The sequence below is a fragment of the Brassica napus genome (assembly GCF_020379485.1).
Source record: "Brassica napus cultivar Da-Ae chromosome C4 unlocalized genomic scaffold, Da-Ae chrC04_Random_4, whole genome shotgun sequence".
In the NCBI taxonomy this organism is placed as follows: Eukaryota; Viridiplantae; Streptophyta; class Magnoliopsida; order Brassicales; family Brassicaceae; genus Brassica; species Brassica napus.
The window spans coordinates 1-20047 of record NW_026014254.1 but is presented as its reverse complement, the minus strand read 5'-3'; the positions used below and the strand labels follow the sequence as shown (position 1 = coordinate 20047).

Genomic DNA, 20047 nt, shown 5'->3' with positions numbered 1-20047 from the left:
ATTTATATAAATTTTTGTTTTAACTAATTTATTTATGTTTTGTTATAACTAATTTATTTTTTTATTTTATTCTAACTAATTTATATATGTTTACTTATAAGTTTAAACTGATAAGAAATAATAATTTAACTCCTTTATTAAATATAACACAATAAATATTTTTTTTTAGTATTTGTTGGAGAGTAAGTGTAACATTATTCACAAAATACCAAATTGGGTGGGTATTGTATAATTTTTGGAATCCCTGTTTTGGAGTCTCATTGGAGTTAACCTTAGAGTTTAGATCTTAGGAATTACAGTTTATTAGCGGGGATTATATATTTATTTAGATTATTTTGTTAATTTACAAATATATATATATATATATATTAATTGTTTTAATTGTTTTTATATAATCACCTGTTTATCTTCTTTAATATTTCATATTCTTTTTTTCTCGAGTAGTTAGTTATCTTGCTTTTATTTTAAGATATGATATATAAAATAGTTTTGTGATATGATTATGAGATTCAATTATTTTGTAATACTAGCAGACTGGAGCCAAAAAGAAGTAGAAGATGATTACTAGAATTGATAAAAGAGTGAAATGGAATTGTGTAAAAGAAAAGAAATTTGGACAATTCTAATATGGACTGGCTACATGCTTTATTTTGAGCATATATATATATACATATATACTATTTTAATATATTTTTGATAAAAGAATTTATTACCAATTTCAATGCACCAGAACAAAGTCTCGTTTTTTTCAACGTGTGTTTGGGTATGTTATATAATCAAACACAATGTGGTGACCGTTGGAGGACCACCACATCTTCTCCGTCAATAAGACATAATGACGTTCGGTGTGGGGAAATCCAAAACTAATATTTAATATTGTCAACATTTTTTTTCCAAACACTAAAAAGAGACATCAATACCAAAAGATCACCGCACATTTGATTTTGTATGGACATGTCGAATCTACATGTACGTTACGTAGGTCAAGGCTTTCGCAATTGTATAGACTTGACTCAAGTCACTTAGGTCTTTGTAGTATACAAATGCATTTGGTCCGGCTTTTAATTCATCAAGGATAAGTGAAGGACGTCGAGTGGTTTTACATTGGGGTCAGAGGCTGAAGGAGAAGTATCCAATTCTAAGAGATAATTTGGTTACAAACTTATGTCCATATAATCTGTCTTTATTAATTTTCTCTGTTCTCTCAAGCTTTTGATCTTACCACTGGACCACGTTAAATTTGTTAAAAGAAAGCTATTTAAACCACCCACGTCCTTGTTGAGGCTTGAACAATAGTCTCTTCAAGCTTTAGGTACCACTGAAACACTTTATATGTTCTGAAGATAACTAATTTTTAACATGGTCTGGGTCTCATATTATAGAGATGTAGGAGACTTCAGACTCAACACTTCCTAGTCCTTCCAAAAAAATAAATCAACAAGTTTGTTATCTTATTTTTAAAACATGATATTTCAAATTAAACTTTCAAAAGAATTGTTTTTTTTTTGCACTTGGCACTATGAAATAGTTTAAGCCCTTCCATAGATCCGGGATGCTCCCGATTATTAAAAAAAAAAATTGATTGCGAATATAAAACTCGTATTGACGTAAGTTTGTAAATAAACATACGAATATGAATACAAGATTTTATCTATGATAAGTTTAAACTCAACATATTGGTTGGACAAAAACAATACTATTAAAATCGAAAACAAAGTGGCAAACCTGTCATGCACTTTTGCAACTTCTCTCTATTTCATATTAAATAGAAAATTTCTCATCTTCATCTTGTGCCGGTTGCAGGTTCAAAAGCTCTCTGCTCGCGTTGCAAGACACTCTTATTGACACAAACTCCCTAATTGGTGACGGACTGGGGACTTCGTGGCAATGGTGTATACCGTGCACTGTAATAATAATGTTTGAAAACTCCCAAAAAGTAATACTCCAAGTTCATGCACCCAAGTCCCGATGGTTTCAATAACCTCGAGCTCATGTTCATACAACTAATTTTCACCGGTATTACAAAAGAAGGCATAGACCTATAAAATAAACAGTTAGGAAACTTTCCAGTTAAGTTCAGCCAAATTTCTTGAGATAAGGGACAGCTAAAGAAAAGATGTTCCCTTGTTTCCATTGGAGGCTTACACAAAACACACTGAGCATCCGTCTGAAGGTTCCACTTTATTACTCTATCACCCGTAGCCAACCTCTTATGGGCTGCAATCCAAGACAAAACCGAGTACTTAGGAGTTGCACCGGAGAACCAGAGACATTTGAACCATTCCACCTTCTCTGACCGGCTCCTTATTAATTCCCAAGTCTGTCTTGTGTTGAATATAGGCTTGTAAGTATTCCCTACTCTCCAAAGCCGAACGTCGTCACAACTCGTCAAACCCCGACATCTTAGTTGAAGAATGATCAGGATCAGGATCTCCACTCGATGGTGACGTTGACGTAAGATTGAATAGCATGCTCCACTGTGGCATCAATGTGTATTCCTAGATCAATGCAACCCGGTGTTCCAGTTAGATCGATCAGCCTGCCTAGTGGAGACCAGGCATCGAACCAAAAGGAGGAGGTTGAACCACTTTGGATCTCGACTTTAGTGAGAGACTGCACCAATTCTCTATACTTCAACAGCTTTTTCCAAATCCATGAACCGGGTGAACTATTATCATTTGCCTTCCAAAAGGAGCCCTTTCGAACCAAGTAACGATTTATCCAACGTACCCACAAAGATTATCCGAACAGAATTCTCCAGATAAGTTTTAGACAGTTTACTTTATTCATCTCTTCCAGCGATCATACACCCAATCCTCCTTCTTCCTTTGGTTAACAAACTTTCTCCCAAGCAAGTTTGGCCTTGTGAGGGCTCATTGTTGGACCTGACCAAAGGAATGACGCACAGAGCTGATCAATCTCTTTGATGCACTTTTTCGGGAGCCTGTAAACCGACATCCAAAAGTTGGTGATGCTGTGAATTATAGTGCTGATTAATTATAGACGACCTGCAAAAGAAAGCTGTCTCGCGGTCCAGGTTGTAATGTGCTTCTTTATTCGGTCAATCAACGGGGAATAATCATTGGCAGTCATTCTTTTAGTCAGCAACGGGAGGCCTAGATATCGGACTGGGAGCAAACCGGAGTCAAAAGGAAATTGATCCAGAATTCTTCTCCGGTCACTTTCTAGAACCCCTGCGATGTAGAGCGTTGATTCTCCAAGCTGATGCTCAATACAGAGATTTCTGCAAATCTCTTAAAACTTGCAGAATGCCTTCAATGGAACTCTTCTTACCATCTGAAAATACCAATAAATCATCTGCAAAGCAGATATGAGTGAGATGCAAATCCTTACAGTAGGGAAGAAAACCAATCCTTTTCTCTGTGGTGCTTTATCGATAAGTTTTGTGAGAACTTGTTTACATAAGACAAAGAGATAAGGCGACAGTGAGAAGCCTTGCCTCAGACCTCGAGAGCTATTAAAATAAACCGCTAGCTCACCATTAATTTGTACTGAAAAAGAAGCCAACTGAGAGAATAGATCTCAAGAAAGACCATTGAACTGAATCAAAGGCTTTGAGATATCGATCTTCACAGTGCACCTTGAAGAGATCGTACTCTTATGATAGCATTTCACAAATTCAGAAGCTAAAAGAACATTTTCCATAAGAAGATGCTCCTTCACGAAAGCTGATTGATTAGGATAGATGAAGCTTGGGAGAATTTTTTAATTCCGTTTGCCAAGATCTTAGAGATAAGTAGATAACTTTGTAAAGAACATTGCAACATGATATCGGCCGATAATCACCCATTCGAGTTGTCTCGTCTTTTTTCAGAATCAGAGCCAGAATTGTTGAATTAATACCTTTGGAGGAGAAAACCTTTTTCGAAGAAAGATTGTACTGCCACCGCAAACTCTTTTCCAATGATTGACCATGCAGATTTATAAAATTAACCAGTGAAATGTTTTCTTTCATGCCTCATATACTTAGGATTAAACAACTATTTTCACATAAACATCATAATGTAATTTAGCTATCAATCCGCCAAATGTATCATACATTTTCTAATAATACAAAGAACATCATTCAGTTCTTGAAGGATATCCTTCGAAGAACAAAGAACAAAATTTTCATAAACAATTCACTTAAGTGCTTAATCTCAGTCCTAATGAGTCAAACTTCATTCTTCTTTCGAGAACGTTAGAAATGAATAAAATTAAAATTACAATAAAGTTGTGGTATTAAGAAGACTGAATAAGAAAATGCAAGTTTGAAAGACTGACGAGATCTCGATTCTTTTAGGAACGATGAGTTCATAACGGATTTTAAAAGTCTCTTCTTTCAAGTTGTCGTTCAGTGTTCTTTGTTGTTCGACCGCAGATTTTGCTTCATCTTCTAGCAAAATAAGGTTTATACATAGGAAACGTGAGGCAGTTATGTCCGCTAGCAAGTACAAGAAGAAATTCCAGATACTTGCGAAAATAAATATCTTGAAAAAATCAACGAAGAAGAATAGAAACCTCTTGGTAAACCACAAAGTTTCTAATGTTTGTAATAAAAAGTTAAGTTATCGAGAAAAGAAAAATTGTCTTGTGTCCTCTGGCTGCACATTTCTTTACTTTTTTGTTTTGTTTTAACCAAGTGTTGTGATTTTGGCTCTTGGCTTGGCCTTCACTCTCTTGTACTCACTTGTGTTTTATCTTTAACACAAGCACAAACTCACACTCTCTTTACCCTCTCTCATTTACGTTTGTCTTTGCCCTTGTAGAGAGAGAAGAGAGTTTATTTTTAATTGTTTACATTGTTCTTTCTCCAAATCTTTTTCTTATTAGACTTGGATACCTTTTACAACACCACACACATACATACTTATAGTAGTCTTTTACTAACTACTACACTTGCACTTCAACTACTACAACTTAGCCTTAACTCTACTAACAACTCTTACCAACTCAAACAACAACTCTAGACTAGCTAGACATTAACCAACACTTCACACATTTGTTGGCTTGACTAAACAAACTAGACTTTACTCTTATTCTCCTGGTTGTAACTTCTAGTTACAACCAAGTCTCTTCCTTGACTTCTTGTTGTTGTCGTTGGTCTTACTTCTTCTTCTTCTTCCTCTGTTGCTTGCGCTCCAAGCTTCTCCTTCTTATTCTTCCTCTTCCATTCCTTTGTAGCTTCTTCTAAGCTACTCTTCTTTATTCTTCTTTTCTTGGAGTATTTAATCAAGGTTCAATCTCAACACCAAGGCTCGATGCCTCTCGGCCTGTCAGAGCTTCGTGACTCAGCACTCTTCCCCTGCTTTCTATTCTACCATACCATTTCATCCTCTTAGCCTTCCCTAACTCTTCAAGTATCTGAAAGTATGGTCAAACATGGGTATATCTCGTCTTACAAACTTATCAAACAACTTGCAAAAACATGATAAGTTGTCAAAAGTTCTTATCATGTCATCATTTTCTGTATTCAGGATTAAGTAGCCTGAAATTGCATCCTTTGACGTGTTTTATGTACATTAGCAGATATACTGATGGTATTCTCGGTATGGAGTTGTACCTCCGTTCACTCTACTTTGAATGAAGTCTTTAGAGCACCATTAACCTAACGACCCATAATGGACCGCTTAAAATTTTTTTTTTTTTCCTGATTAAAAAAAAAATTAAAAATAGACCAATCGCGGGTTTTCACGTGTCAGTGGAACCTGCAAACAGTGCAAACAGCAATGCTTAAATAGACCGCAGAAGAGCTGGCGCTTAAAATTTTGTGGATCCACCCTGGGATCCACCTACTATTATATTATTTTTTGTTAAACACCCCATAAACACTTTGGTTAATGGTGCTCTTAGTGTTAAAAAGGCATGGAAGAATACCATCATTAAATCTGCTAATTTCCTTGTCCAAAAAAATGAATAAATAAATCTACATATTCCACACAGGAAAGTATTTTTGTGTTTCTTATTATTTAAAACTCGGATTGAAAGGAAATTTTTATTGTTAAAAACAAATGAAAGCAAGTTAAACACTAAGTAATTATTATGATACGATTATTTTGTAAATATATATACATTTTTTGAATGACTATTTTGTAAACATATATACGCTTATTTGAATGTAAATAATGGTACTGTGCATTTGTGTCTTCTTGGTTCCGTATCTAAGTCAAGCTTTTTATATATAAATTGAAAATAGTACGTTTCTAAATGTGTTGGATCGTCAGTTCAAACTTTCTTCCTGAATCTCTTGCTTCAACAAACTTTCTTCCTCATTCTACTTCACGTAAAGTATTAGCTTCCTCATCTTCATCTTGTTCTAGTTGTGGAGTGAAAAATCCTTCACTCGGAACGAGAGACACTCTTCTTAGCTCAAACTCCATGTTCTCTGACGGATTTTGTGGCCATGGTATGTTCTGCACTGTTGAAGATCTTGGGGTGCATTGAGTACTAGGTAAACTCACATTATGAACCGCACTATCCTTGAACATGTGGGATTTTATGTCTTTTTCGTCAAAGCTTCTAACCAAAATCGTTAGCTTTCTCCAGAAAGAAATTTCGGAGTCCTCATAAAACGTGTGCCTATGTTCATAAAAGAAAAAGGCCACAAAGACGAGAAGAGCCAAGAGCGAAGTAACACCTACTATTAGAAATAGACCCCAAAAGCTACTGACGCTAAGCCGGTTGTGTGAAGGAATGAGTGTTGGATCAGAACAGTTACTCTTTTTGGAGAACCATTTATTCTCGATTTGTTGCATTTCATCGTTTTCAATCACTTCCAAGATAGCCCTCGAGACATCATCCGTCAAAGGTGAATTCTTGGGGAATACCTACACCGAGCATGAAATTAATTAATGCGAGCAATGAAAATATTAAATACCTAAAGTGAAACTTATTGTGTAATTTTGTAGAGGTAAAGTTAAAGGAAAGGGAAAGAACTTACAAAGCCAAAACCAGAACTCTTAAAAGAAGGTTCAACAATTGCATATTTGTTGCAATACTGAGAAATTATAACTTTAAGGTAAGCCACCTCATCGAAAGCTGCTGCAATACCTCCTTTCGATGTCCCAGTGATCAAAAGCGTGTGGCATTCTTCAGCAGAATTATAAGCCTTGAGTTTAGAAACTTGAAATCCTTTCTTTATCAAAAATTTAAGCACGAAAGAACCGTTTTGGTATCCTACAATCTCCTCGTTTTTTATAAGTTCATTCACAGTGGTGACTTCTGGTTTAAGCCGTTGTACTGTAAGGAAAGATGTGAGGTTTGCTGTGTAACTCTGAGTCAGCACTAGCACCACAAAGCACCAGACGATCACCACAAACCTTGCTAAATTGCTCACTACCTTCTCTCCTGTATACACACAGCACACGCTTTAATATGTATCACGCAAACCTCGTATTGACAGTAAATTGGGATCTATTATATTATATTGGCAACCCAAACCTCTTCACTCACTACGAATATGCATGCAAGTCTATAAGCTTTAGCATTTATCATCAGTGAATGCTTTTAGTAAACTTACGGTGGGCAAAATTAATAGTGGAGAAGGAGAACCAGAAACTAGTGCCGATCTGGTGGTGAGGCGGTCCACGAAAGTCGGTGTTGACTCTGTGTTCTAAAATCCACACAATAAACCCAATGAATATGAAGAAGCAAACGGTAGTGACCCATAGGTCTAAGCTCCATGGTTGAAGAAAAAACCATGTATTGTTTTCAATGTCCTTCATTGGTACCAACATAAACACACCAGACTCTGTGTATGGTAACGTGAAATCAACAGACAAAAACCTATTTGCTCTGATGGTTATATCTCCCACAGCTGCGTCGAACATCTGTCTCATTTATTAATGATTTTTTTTAGAAAACACACATCGAAAGATAGAGCTATATAATCTTATTATAGAGATCGCTTTTTTAATATGGAAGTGGATGAACATACAACATTTATATTTCTCCAAGCTGCTAACGTGTTCGGTAGAGCTAATCCAATTCGTCATTCCATCTGTAAATATCCATACGTACCCTTCCCCCATCATCCCAATATCTCTAGCTTTCTGAATAACCCGAAACCCAAGATTTGGTGGCATGTGGGCAACAAACACCCTTGTCTGCATTGTCATGAGCTTGTAAAGCTGGTTTGTAATCTGATCATTGCTAGCCTCCAGTGAGATCACACTTCTAATCGTTATACAAGTATGCACATCTTGTAAAGCGTCAGCCAAGTATGGCATGATTCCTTCTCCGAATTCGTTGTCCACATAAATTGCGACAACACTTCTCCATTCAAAGGATTTGACAATGGCCGCAATGGCTCTGACCTGTGATAAGTCATTAAGAGTGGCTCGGACGAAGTAAGGGGTCTTGGTAGATGTCAAAAGAGGGCTTGTTGCCGAGAATGTGATGACAGGTACTTGAGATTTGTTGGCCAGTCTAATCATAAACTCGGCTTGCAGAGAGCTTCGTGGTCCGATGATGGCGCTCACTTTCTCGTTCTTGATTAGGTCCAAAGCTGCTTGCAACACAAGAAACACACAAATGAAAATATTATGAGTAAGTTATCCATCAATAACTTTCTGAGTCTAGACATTGTTCTCAAACTAGGTTTCTTATGTACTGTTGCTTTATCTTTTTTATTTGATCCATTTTAAATAGTTTTGGGTATCTGAGTTTCTTTGTATATTTACTTCATTTCATTCTTTAATTTTTCTTTGTTGAAAAGGATCAACATGTTAATAGAAAAAAAATCAAAATTATTTTGTGATTATGAGTAGAGTTTATCAATGTATAGATAAAGAGGTTAACAAGTTCAATTATATTTTAGAAAACAAGTTCAATAATAGGTATAAAGAGAGTAACTAAAATGAAGTATGTGTATTTAGTTATATTTCATTCCATATTAAAAAAAAAAAAAAATCAAGAGTAGGCAAATGTGTGTGATTTGAAATTGGTCAATCGCTAAGCTATTAAATTTTTGTAGCTCAGTTGGTTAAACTTCATTCAAAAAAAAATTTATCAATAATACTTCTTACTTATATGATTTTGTAATCATTTATATTTTATCATAACGAAAAATCTTTAAAACTTGGATCGCAAAAAATTTAATGTGAGACTTTTAATAGTTTTAGTAATTTATAGTCGTTTAAAAAAATCAAAATATAACATATACATAAAAATTAAATTTTTTATTATATAGTTAATGTAGTTGTTTAATTTATTTTATTAAATTAAAGTAAACAAATATGATAGAGAATACACTGATTTTTATCAAATCTTTATTATCCAAAATCATCAATTTTCATATATACTTTAGTCATATTAGACAATTTCGTAATTTTTATTTAAGGAAAGAAAGAAAAACATTAATAACGAATTTATGGTTAGTTTAACAAAAAACTTATTATATATTTAGATGGACCAACATATTTTTCTAAAGATTCTAAGACTCATTGTGGTGATAACACATTGTTACCTCAAATGTTATAATGTTTTTCTTTTAATACATGGGGGATAAATTGTTCTGATATCCAAACTAGTCAATTGCTACTCAATGCGTCAAGTGTACACCGTTGAGTTATATTAATATCAAGTACAATAAATACAGCTTATATACGTAAAAGTTAATAACAACTTAAGCTGATAACTTACAACATAACTTTCTATGGAGTTTGTTTAGCTTCTCTCTGTCTTTCAGCTCCAAATTCAATATCAGATTCTCCATGTTTATCATGTTTTGGTTGCGTCCTGAAACGTTCTTTACTCATGGAGAAACATGCTCGTCTTAGCTCAAACTCCCTGTTTAATGACATGCTTCGTGGCAATGGTCTGATCTGCACATTCGAAGGACTCGGAGTAATAGGTGAACTCACATTATGAACCGCATTGCTCTTGAAAGTGTGCGACCTTGTGTCTTTCTCATCAAAGATTCTGAACAAAGACTTCAGTTTTCTCCATATGGAACCTTCGGATTTACTACATAGTGTGTGCCTATGTTCGTACAAGAAGAGTGCTACAAAGACGAGAAGTGCCAAGAAGGAAGCAACGCCTGCTATCAGAAACAGTCCCCAGAAGCTACTGACACTGAGGCGGTTAGATGAAAGATCAGCGGTGGCTTGATCAGGACAATCACTAGCGAGGTTAAGACGGTTGAACCACTTGTTCTCTATGAGTGACATTTCTTTGCTTTGAGTCACTTTCAAGATAGCCCTTGAGATATCTCCTGTCATAGGCGAGTTCTTGGGGAATGCCTACACATAAGCGAGCAATAAAAATAAAATACTTTTGTTTTGTTGCCATTTTCATAATGCACTAAAATAAATATTAATTAAAGAACTTACAAAGCCAAAACCAGCAGTCTTAAAGGAAGGTTTAAAACCAGCAGTCTTGAAAGAAGGTTCAACCATTGCATATTTGGAGCAGTATTGAGAAACGATATCCTTAAGGTAGGGCACTTCGTCAAAAGCTGCTGCAATACCACCTTTTGATGTCCCTTTGGACAGAAGATCGTCGCATTCTTCGGCAGAACCAAAAGGCTTGAGCTGTGATTCAGGGAAGTTCAGATCTCTTAAAAGATCGTAGACGAATGTGCCTACTTGGTACCCTACAGACTCCCCTTTGCTGATGAGATCTTTCACATTTGTGGTTGTTGGTTGTAAACTTTGTACAGTCAGAAATGAGGTGAGATTCGCTGTGTAACTCTGAGTGAGCACAAGCACCACAAAGCACCAGACGACCACCACAAACCTTGCTAAATTGCTTACGACCTTCTCACCTATATAGACACACACAGTTTCACCATATCACCAGTTATAGTTGTAATAACTATATTTTTGTATTTAATGATAATCATAATATAATTAACGTTATGATTTAACTTACGGTGGGCAAAAACCATGGTGGAGAAGGAGAAGCAGACACTAGTCCCGATCTGGTGGTGAAGCGGTCCACGAAAGTCCGTGTTGACTCTGTGTTCGAACAGCCACACAACAAACCCAATGAGGACGAAGAAGCAACCGGTGGTGATCCATAGGTCTAAGCTCCAAGGTTTTAGGAACACCCATGCGTTTTTGTTCTTGTTGTCCCTCACCGGCACAATCATAGACACCCCAGACTCTGTGTAGGGTAACGTGAAATCAACATATGATGACCTGTTCGACGTGATGGTTATATCTCCAACAACTGCATCCCACTTCTGCTTCATTTATCAATTATTGGAAATCAAAAATCAAAGAAAAATGCCTAATATATTATATTATAGCTGATTCTTGAGTCCATTGATATAAATTTATAAAGTAAATATATTATACTAATTGATTAATCGTTTAATTTCAATTTAAAATTATTTTATAATTTATATAATTAAACATTTAGAATATATAAAAAGAACTTACCCCCTCAGAGACTTGGTAGACCAAATTATTGTAGTTATCACCTGGAGACTCGAAACCGTATTGAGGAATGACTGAATATGGTAACTCTTTAAGAGCAGCTTCAAAGATGTCTATGGCATAACCCGTTGCAGTTGTTACATTAGTGATTGGATCCGTCTTTATCTCCAAAAAATTTAGGAATCCTCTGTTTACTGGAACGCCCACTTTAATCTTCTTCCCGCTTGTTGGAATCTCCCAACCTTTTGGAACAACGGTCGAGTTCCCAGGCCATATTACTGGCCCAAACCTCTTGCCTAAAAATGATGTTGTTTTGTTTGATTTTGCATTCACCAGTCCACTACTTGGTGTCCATAATCCGATAACCCTCTCTTCATCTCCAATAACATTAATGATCTCAAAAGTTGATGACTCGAGCTGCCGGTTAATGAGTTTGAACTCTCCTGCTAAACCCTTGAATTCTACATTCGAGAGAGCCTCTAGAAGATGTGGACCGTAGGTCCTCATATATGTCTCTGTGTTGGTTTTCTCTACCGCCATGGCCAATGCAGTGACCGAATCATACGCCCACAATGCGAAAACATTAGGCTCTGTACCATCCCCCGCCCGGTTCTCCTTCTCGAGTTTTCTTTTCCATCTCAAACTGAAATCTTCACGCTCTTTAGACTGAGGGACATAACTCCTTACACCTAACAAGCCCTGCATAGTCTCTAAGCTACGACCGTTGTCTCTCATCATATGGGTCATTCCATTTGATAGTAACCAGACATACCCTTCCTCCATCATCCCTATTTCTCTAGCTTTCTTCAAAACCCGGAATCCGAGACTTGCGTCCATGTTGATAACGAATACCCTTGTCTGCTCAGTCTTGAGTTTATAAAGTTCCTTTAGAATATGATCATCGCTAGCCTCTGGAGAGATCACACTTCTATGGACTTCCACGTCTTCTAAAGCCTCTGACAAGGAGGGCATGATTCCTTGACCTAACTCGTTGTCCACATAAATGGCGACGACGCTTCTCCACCCAAATGATTTGACAATGGACGCAATGGCTTCAGCCTGGAATGAGTCGTCAATAGTGGCTCGGACGAAGTAAGGGTTGTTGATAGTTCTAAGTAGAGGGCTCGTTGCTGAGAAAGTGATGGTCGGTACTTGAGATTTGGTGGCCAGTTTAATCATAAACTCGGCTTGCATAGAGCTTCTTGGTCCGATGATGGCGCTCACTTGCTCCTTCTTGATTAGGTCATAGGCTGTTTACACCACAAGCAAACAAAAAAGGAAAAGAATGGTTAATCCTTTGTTTGGACCACTGAGAAGATAATGTACGCTTGCTTACAGATAGAACGACAATAAATGGAATTATATAGTTGTTCGTTTATGGATTTTAATATTTTTAATAGAATGAGCTGTTATTGGTTTATGCATTTAACATTTTAAATGTCTAATCTTACTAGTTTTATGAGTCTTTTATTATATTCAACATGTAGAGTTTTTCAAAAGCATATATTTTAATCAGTTTGTAATTCCGTTATAATCTAATGTTATTAGGATATTAATTCTTAATAATTTAAATATAGTGATAGGAATTTTCTCGACCATACGATAGTCACCACGACTTCCTGGATAGAAAGAGACTGAAGATTGTTAATCAAAAGATTTCTGAGTAGACTAATCTTCAGCAAGATTCTAAGCATATACCAGTAATCTAACAGACTCATTGCACATACTATACAAGAACACACTTGGGATTCGGTAGGCATCTAAAAGATTGTTTAGATTCAATGAAAATAGTACCTAATCATGTATGGACGTTACGTGACTTCATAGGTAATATTCATTCAACTAAAACTAAAAATAACAATACCAAGTTACCCTTACTTAAAAATAGTAACGGAGAAGCAAGAGACAGAAAAAAGTAAAGAACCTGCAACTGATGCCTCAACAATATCTTCCATGGAATCTCTGATGTGTAGCGCAAGTCTTGTGCGGTAATGAGGATGAGTTTGGTAGAAATCAGACAACGACATGTTAATAGAAGTGAGGCAGATCTTGGAAAAGTTTGTTTTGAGATCAAGAACTACACCTACTTTTATTTCATTACTTGTTGTGTTTTGTCCTAAACCAACATCCATCACCACAAATCCCAAAAGGAACAGAACAAAGTAACTAAGAAAGGTGTTACGAGTTTTTGTAGTGGTGTTTGTCATCATCACAAGATTTGAGGACGCGGATACTTTATGTAATTCTTTAACTTCCCTTTTCTGTTATATATATATATAGAGGAATAATTTGGTTTGAAAGATTCTTAAACCCGAAATTGGTTCTGAAAGAAAAGGTCTAAAGAATTATTAAGAAAAATATTAGTGTTGACTAAAGGACAATAAAATTGGGTTGGAAGAGTCGGATGAAATTTGAAGTATGACGCACACTGAACCTCTTTGCTTTGCAAAGCTACAAATTTTCCAGGTCTATCATACATGAATCATAGTATTGTATGTAGCAATTCCAATAACATAGTTTTGTTTTTCTGAACTTTCCAGTGGCATATTTTGTATGTAGTAATTCGAATAACTAAACATTAATCTCGAATGAAATGAAATGGAAAGGAAAAAAATATTCTTTATAAATAATATAATTTTATAGGAATAGTAAGAAATTGAATGATCTTCTTTCTATTGGTCACCATTCAAAGCTTCTACAAATTAATTAATAGTATTGGAATTACGATAGATTATTAATTTATAGCTTTACTAATTTAAAGAAAATTTTCTTATTTAGAACTATATATTTAAATATGTTTTATTTAGAAAAATAAATAAATATTTAATTTTAGATATTATATACAGAAATTGGTGTGTATACACCCAAATGAACCTCTAATTTGCATTCGACCCTCACATTTTTCGTACTAAATTTCGTTCCCATTTTGCCCATCTGCCATGGATCCATACATCATATAGGTGCGTCAGTTTGTGTCATGCAAGTGGTCATTTTTTTAATTTTCTTTCAGGCTCTCTCTCTTTCTATGTTTAACTCTTTTATTCCATCAGTTCCTAAAAGATCTATATTCTAGATAAAACTTTTGTTTCAAAAAGATACATATTTTATATTTCTAATGCAATTTTTATCAACTAATAATGAGAAATTGTGAAGTTCAAGAACATTAATTGCATTTCTTAAAATCTTATTGGTTTAAAAATATAAGAAATATAAAATTACAAAAAATTATGTACTTATAGTTAAATTTTAATATTTTTATTAAAAAGTGTGAAAATTCTAAAACATAGATCTTTTAGGAACGGAGGGAGTATTTCTCTTTTTCACATCCACGTGAAATCAATTCCTCTCTCTTTCTTTTCTCTATTTTTTTTTTCTCTTCTTATGTTTATGTTTTGTGTGTTAACCAAAAAAAAATTATTTCTTGTGTGCTGTGTATTTATCTCTCACTCTCTTTCTCTTCTTATATTCTACTTTTTTTTGGGCACACTTATATTCTACTTTGTCGCTCTTTTTTCCTATGTTCTAATTCATTGTAAATCCTCATACTCCATTGATCACCAAAATTTTTAATTTTTCATATCAATATATTTTTGGATTTTCCTTTGTATTAATATTGTTGAAGACCACTTAAATTAACTGTTTCAGTTGTTTATATAATAATACTAAAATTATTATAACTAACACATTTATATTACTCGCTATTTACTTAATTACCAGATATTATTTATCTTTAGCAGAACCTTACTTTTATATTCCATTTTTAGGTTCATGTTTTGTTAGCAGTTACTATTGGATACATTGTCTGGTACATGACATGTTATCTGATACATAGTTTATTATCTTATAAATTCTTTGTTAGCTAATATCGAATTTGACACCATAAATTGGTTTATAACAATAAATTTAGATCTTATATAATTGCTACATGTCCTTACATGTTAGTTGATGTCGTTCATTATGTAGAAAAATGGTTGGGCTTCATGTTGAACATATATTTTTGAAATGTCTCCACCATTTGGTGTGGTATTTCTTTATTAGTTGACACTTTTTGTTGTAATTCATAAGAATTTTATTTTCAAATATTTTACTCTTCTAAAACTATATATACCTGCTAACAATAATTATAATTGCTAAATATAACTGTAGCATTTATACTTAGGATATGTATTTTTAGCTTTTCATTTGTATTCATATTGTTAGTGATCTTCCAACAGTAAGTATTTCTGTTGTGTACATGATACTATTAAATTTATGGATTTTTAATGTAAAACCCCCCCTCCCTCAATGAAGTTTATTTTGGATAAAAACCCCTAAATTAAAAATTCAATAAAAAACCCCCAACCTAAATTATCTTAGTGAATCAGACCCTCCGTTAGTTGTCCCGTTATAAATTTGAAAATCTCCATCTAAATGGAACGCATAGTTTAATAAATGCAAAAAAAAAACGACGTGGTTTTCTTCTTCCTTATATCTGTATGGCGAGTCCCAAAGTTAAAATTAGGGTTCTTCAAATTTTCAAGTTTATAATTGTTCATCTTCTCCGTGGTGATTCGTGTACTTTATGCCTTTCGTTTTGTTCTCTTTTGCTTTCACTTTGTTATGTGATTTTTCTAATTTGTTTAAAGTTTTGTTTTCAATTGATTGTGCTATTTAGGCAAAATTTGAATGGAATTTGCTCCTGAAATACACAGAGGAGCTTTGGCTATTGTTTTGACATTGAGTGTTGAGATTGAACCTTGATTAAATCCTCTAAGAGAAGAAGAAGTGAAAGCAAGGAAGCTTGCCACACAAAAAGAGGAAGTAACCAAGGAGTCACGTAGAAGAAGAAGAAGCTTGGAGCGCAAGAAACGGAAGAAGAAGAAGAAGAAGAAGCGTGAAGAGCAAGAAAGGAAGAAGAAGTCAAGGAAGAAGACTTGGTTGTGTAGTTACACAACCAGAAGAATAAAAGTAAGTCAGTTTGGTTAAAAGCTAACTAAATTAAGTTGTTAAGATAGAGTTGTGGTTGCAGCTTGTTTTTGTGGTGAAAGTGTTGTTTTAAACTTGTTTCTATGACATTTTGATTGTGTTTCAAGTGTTGTTTTTGTACTTATTTTATGTCAAGAGTTAAGATTGTCATTGTGTTTGAACTCACGAACACAGCTTCTCTCAGATTCTCACAAGAACTAAATTAACGATAATCAAAATCTTTCTTTCGAAAATTAGGGTTCATCCATCGTATCTCTCAGTAATGGGACTTTTACGACACTTAAAACTTTTAAGTTAAAAGTGATAATGGTAAACTACATGATATTTTTAGTTAAACATTGTGTTGTTTTTATTAACAAATCGTGTTGTTTCACGAACTTTAACGGACAATTAACGGAGAGTCTGATTCATTAAGATAATTTAGGTTGGGGGATTTTCTGTTAAATCTTTTATTTAGGGAGTTTAACCCAAAATAAACTTAATTGAGGGGTTTTTACATTAAAAATCCTAAATTTATTATCTTTAACACATTGTTAAAGTAAACTAAACTTGTGTCCATGTATATGCTTGCTAGATGGGATTGACATTCGTGCGAGCAATAATTTCAAAATTTATTATTTTGATTACACTACAAAATTTGTTATATGTACTCAATGTTATTAGGTGCTAAGAACTATGTTAGTTTTAAGGAGAGTTTTTCTGGTCCAAGTACCCGCTAAGGCAACCCAAATAACAAAGTTATTTGTCTTTCTATATATATATACTAGGGGGTGTCCGCGCTACGCGCGGGATTGTTCGTAATTATTTTTCTTGAAAAATGTTTTTATTTTATTCTTATGTGTGCTATTTTGTCATTTTAATGTCATTTTTATTAAAGGTGGTATAGTACACTCTCAATAAATGTTACAATTAGGAATTCACTAAATTGTTCGTTTTGTAAAGTTCATATTATTAGATTTAAATCATATTTAAATAGTATTATTTTTAAAAATAAGTCAAATGTAAATATAATTCAAACCGAAAAATGGATGGTTAATAATATAATATGATATATCAATATGGCTTTTTAGTATTTGTTCCGTCCAAAACCTAGCAATTATTGGTTTCATTATCACAATGCCTATGTTTTATATTTTATGTCAATAAGTTTACTGAGTAAATTCATTCTAGAATAAACTAAATATATAATTTGTAAATAAATAATAGAAAATAGTAAAAACAGTAAAATAATAAAAATATATGTTATTCATTAGTTGTGAATAAACTAAATATTTAAAATATATTTCTACTATTTTATTTATTTATTTATTCATCTTGAATTTTAGTGAACAATAAAATAGATTATCAAACTTTATATAATAATAGTTAGTGCGGAAAAGATTAGATAGTCCACAATTATTTTATTTTATTGCTATTAACAGTATGACTTTTTGGATATTGTAATTTTGTGGTCGTTTATTTGTTAAGAGCATTATTTAGTGCTTTTAGTATGTTATGTAGTAGTGGGTGATAGGTTAATATATTTTGTGTTTCATTTTTCCACTAATGTGTTGTTGTGTGTATAGAACTTGTTAGTAGTGAATTGAGCATATAATGTAAAAGCATATTGAATTTCAATAACTTTGCATTTAGGCATTTGTCGATTTTAAGATTAATGGTTTCAACGTCAAAATTGTATTTTATTTTTTTCATATTTTGAACATTATAACTTTTAAGATTTTTTTTTTCTCTCCCCATATTTTGACCTTGAGCCGTCATCATCTCTATTTTTCGTTTACCTTTCCAGTGTGTGGTGCTTCTCACCATCACCGGAAAAACTCATCTTGTGCTCTTGTTCTTCCTCGCCTTCTTCGTCAGTGAGATTATACAGAATTTGTTGTATATTGACTTTATGAGTTCCAAGTTGTGTGGTTGTTTCTCACAATGTTGTAGGCTTTTCCAGTTAATATAGGTTGCTCATATTCTTCCTTAGATTTCGGCTGATGTTAAGAACTGCATCTCCTTGGGTTGGGTCAGATTTTAGTCATGTTTGATGTTGTCTTCCTCGTCGTTGGTTTACATTCAATAGTCCTTGCTCGTCTTGGTTTTTAAGATTTAGTTGTTGAGGGTCTGACTTCTATGCTCTCTTTCATAGTTCGAAGACAGCTCCACAGTTTGTTGATTTTGTTTTGTCTCCCTTTCCTTCTCTGTTTTCTCGTGTCGTTGCAGTTTTCATCGTTGTTCGCATTTCTTGTAGCTCTCCCTTTCACCATGCTTACCACTCTAGGTTTGGATAATGTTTTCGTTTGTGTGTATGCTATGTGGGCTTTGAAGGTTATTTCTGGTCTCAAGCTTATTCTCTAATTTCGCGGTGGTTGATTTCTATTATCCCTCCCTCAGGTTGTTTCTCTTCTTCCCATGTTTCCTTTGGTATAGGTGTGCGGAGTTAGTCTCTTGAAACTTTGGTCCCTTCTATCCAGAGCTTTGTGTTTCTTTTCTTCACTTGCATGGGTGCTTTGTCTGTTCTTATTTACTTTGTGAGGTGTTTCTTACTTTTTTTTGCTTGTGGTTGTGCTTCCAGTACTTAAGGTCTGTATCTTCCTGTTTCTTAGTGACTTTGGCCTTCCGATTATTATTCTCCCTGTGGTCCATTTTTTTGGTTCTTTGCGTTGGTGTTTGATCGCGCTTATTTTTGTTTGGGGGATTGCTTTGTTTCAGATTTTATCTTTCTATCTTTTTTTTTTACTTGTTCTCGCGAAGACACTTTATGGTACAATGAGGTAAGTTAGTCTTCGTTCTTGATCTCCTTTCAGCTGTAGAACCTCTATTGAATTAGGGTTACTATGACATTTTGTTTTCCCAGCGATAATGGAGGTTTTAGGTTTAAATTTTGTGTGTGCTCTAGTTTCGTATTTTTTTTGGTTATTTTTTATAAATTTAATAATAAAATAAATATTTAATTTGTAAAATAAATAATAGAAAATAGTAAAATAATAAAATGATGAAAATTTATGCTATTTTTAGTTGTGAATAATTAAATATTTAAAATATATTTATATTATTTTATTTATTTTATAAATTTTAGTGACCAATAAAATAGATTCTCAAACTATAATGATACTTAATGTGAGAATGATTAGATAGTGCACAATTAGAAAGTGAAGGGACAAATTGTAATAACTAAAAGAAAAAATCTAAAATACAAAAAGAAGAAATATGTGGACACATGTCAACAAACCCCTCTTACACATGTCATAAGAAGAGAACAAAGTCTACTTTATATATATAGATAGCAATCAACCAATTTGATATTATTTTAGCTAGTAATGTATAGTCAATAAATAGAGAATTGGCGTATATGCCCTCATATTGGACAGTAATGAAATAATGTCAATGATAACATTTTTACTGGTCGCTATCGATGAACATAGCATGCTAACATATAACTTAGCATATGTAATGTTTAAATTTTTTAATAAATATATTGTTATTAAATGTTAATTTTTTATATTAGATAATTTCTTTATTGTTACCAACTTATTTCACATTGTACAGTTAAAGTTAATGTTTTTGAACCGATAATATAATATAGGTATTTGTAGTTCTTAAACATAATGTCATTAGTTGTAATAATTAATAAATTCTAACATTCTCATTGTTTGTCTAGTAATATTAATACATATAATCTTCATCAATCCAGTACAAAAATCGAGACTTTATCA

At 33.7% G+C, this 20047-nt stretch overlaps 2 protein-coding genes across 2 annotated transcripts; both read right to left on the bottom strand.

The window, feature by feature from the left end:
- Nucleotides 1-6014: 6014 nt before the first annotated feature.
- Nucleotides 6015-8846, bottom strand: LOC106393973 (glutamate receptor 2.8). Its single transcript, XM_048770851.1, has 3 exons — nucleotides 7520-8846; nucleotides 6941-7347; nucleotides 6015-6827 (listed from the first exon to the last, which is right to left on the bottom strand). Exons 1-3 carry the CDS (start codon nucleotides 7836-7838, stop codon nucleotides 6270-6272), a joined length of 1284 nt encoding a protein of 427 aa, XP_048626808.1. The 5' UTR covers nucleotides 7839-8846; the 3' UTR covers nucleotides 6015-6269.
- A 699-nt stretch (nucleotides 8847-9545) lies between these two features.
- LOC106393974 (glutamate receptor 2.8-like) lies at nucleotides 9546-13623 on the bottom strand. The gene is made up of 5 exons (XM_048770850.1): nucleotides 13306-13623; nucleotides 11385-12631; nucleotides 10873-11185; nucleotides 10332-10765; nucleotides 9546-10241 (listed from the first exon to the last, which is right to left on the bottom strand). Exons 1-5 carry the CDS (start codon nucleotides 13589-13591, stop codon nucleotides 9654-9656), a joined length of 2868 nt encoding a protein of 955 aa, XP_048626807.1. The 5' UTR covers nucleotides 13592-13623; the 3' UTR covers nucleotides 9546-9653.
- Nucleotides 13624-20047: the final 6424 nt, after the last annotated feature.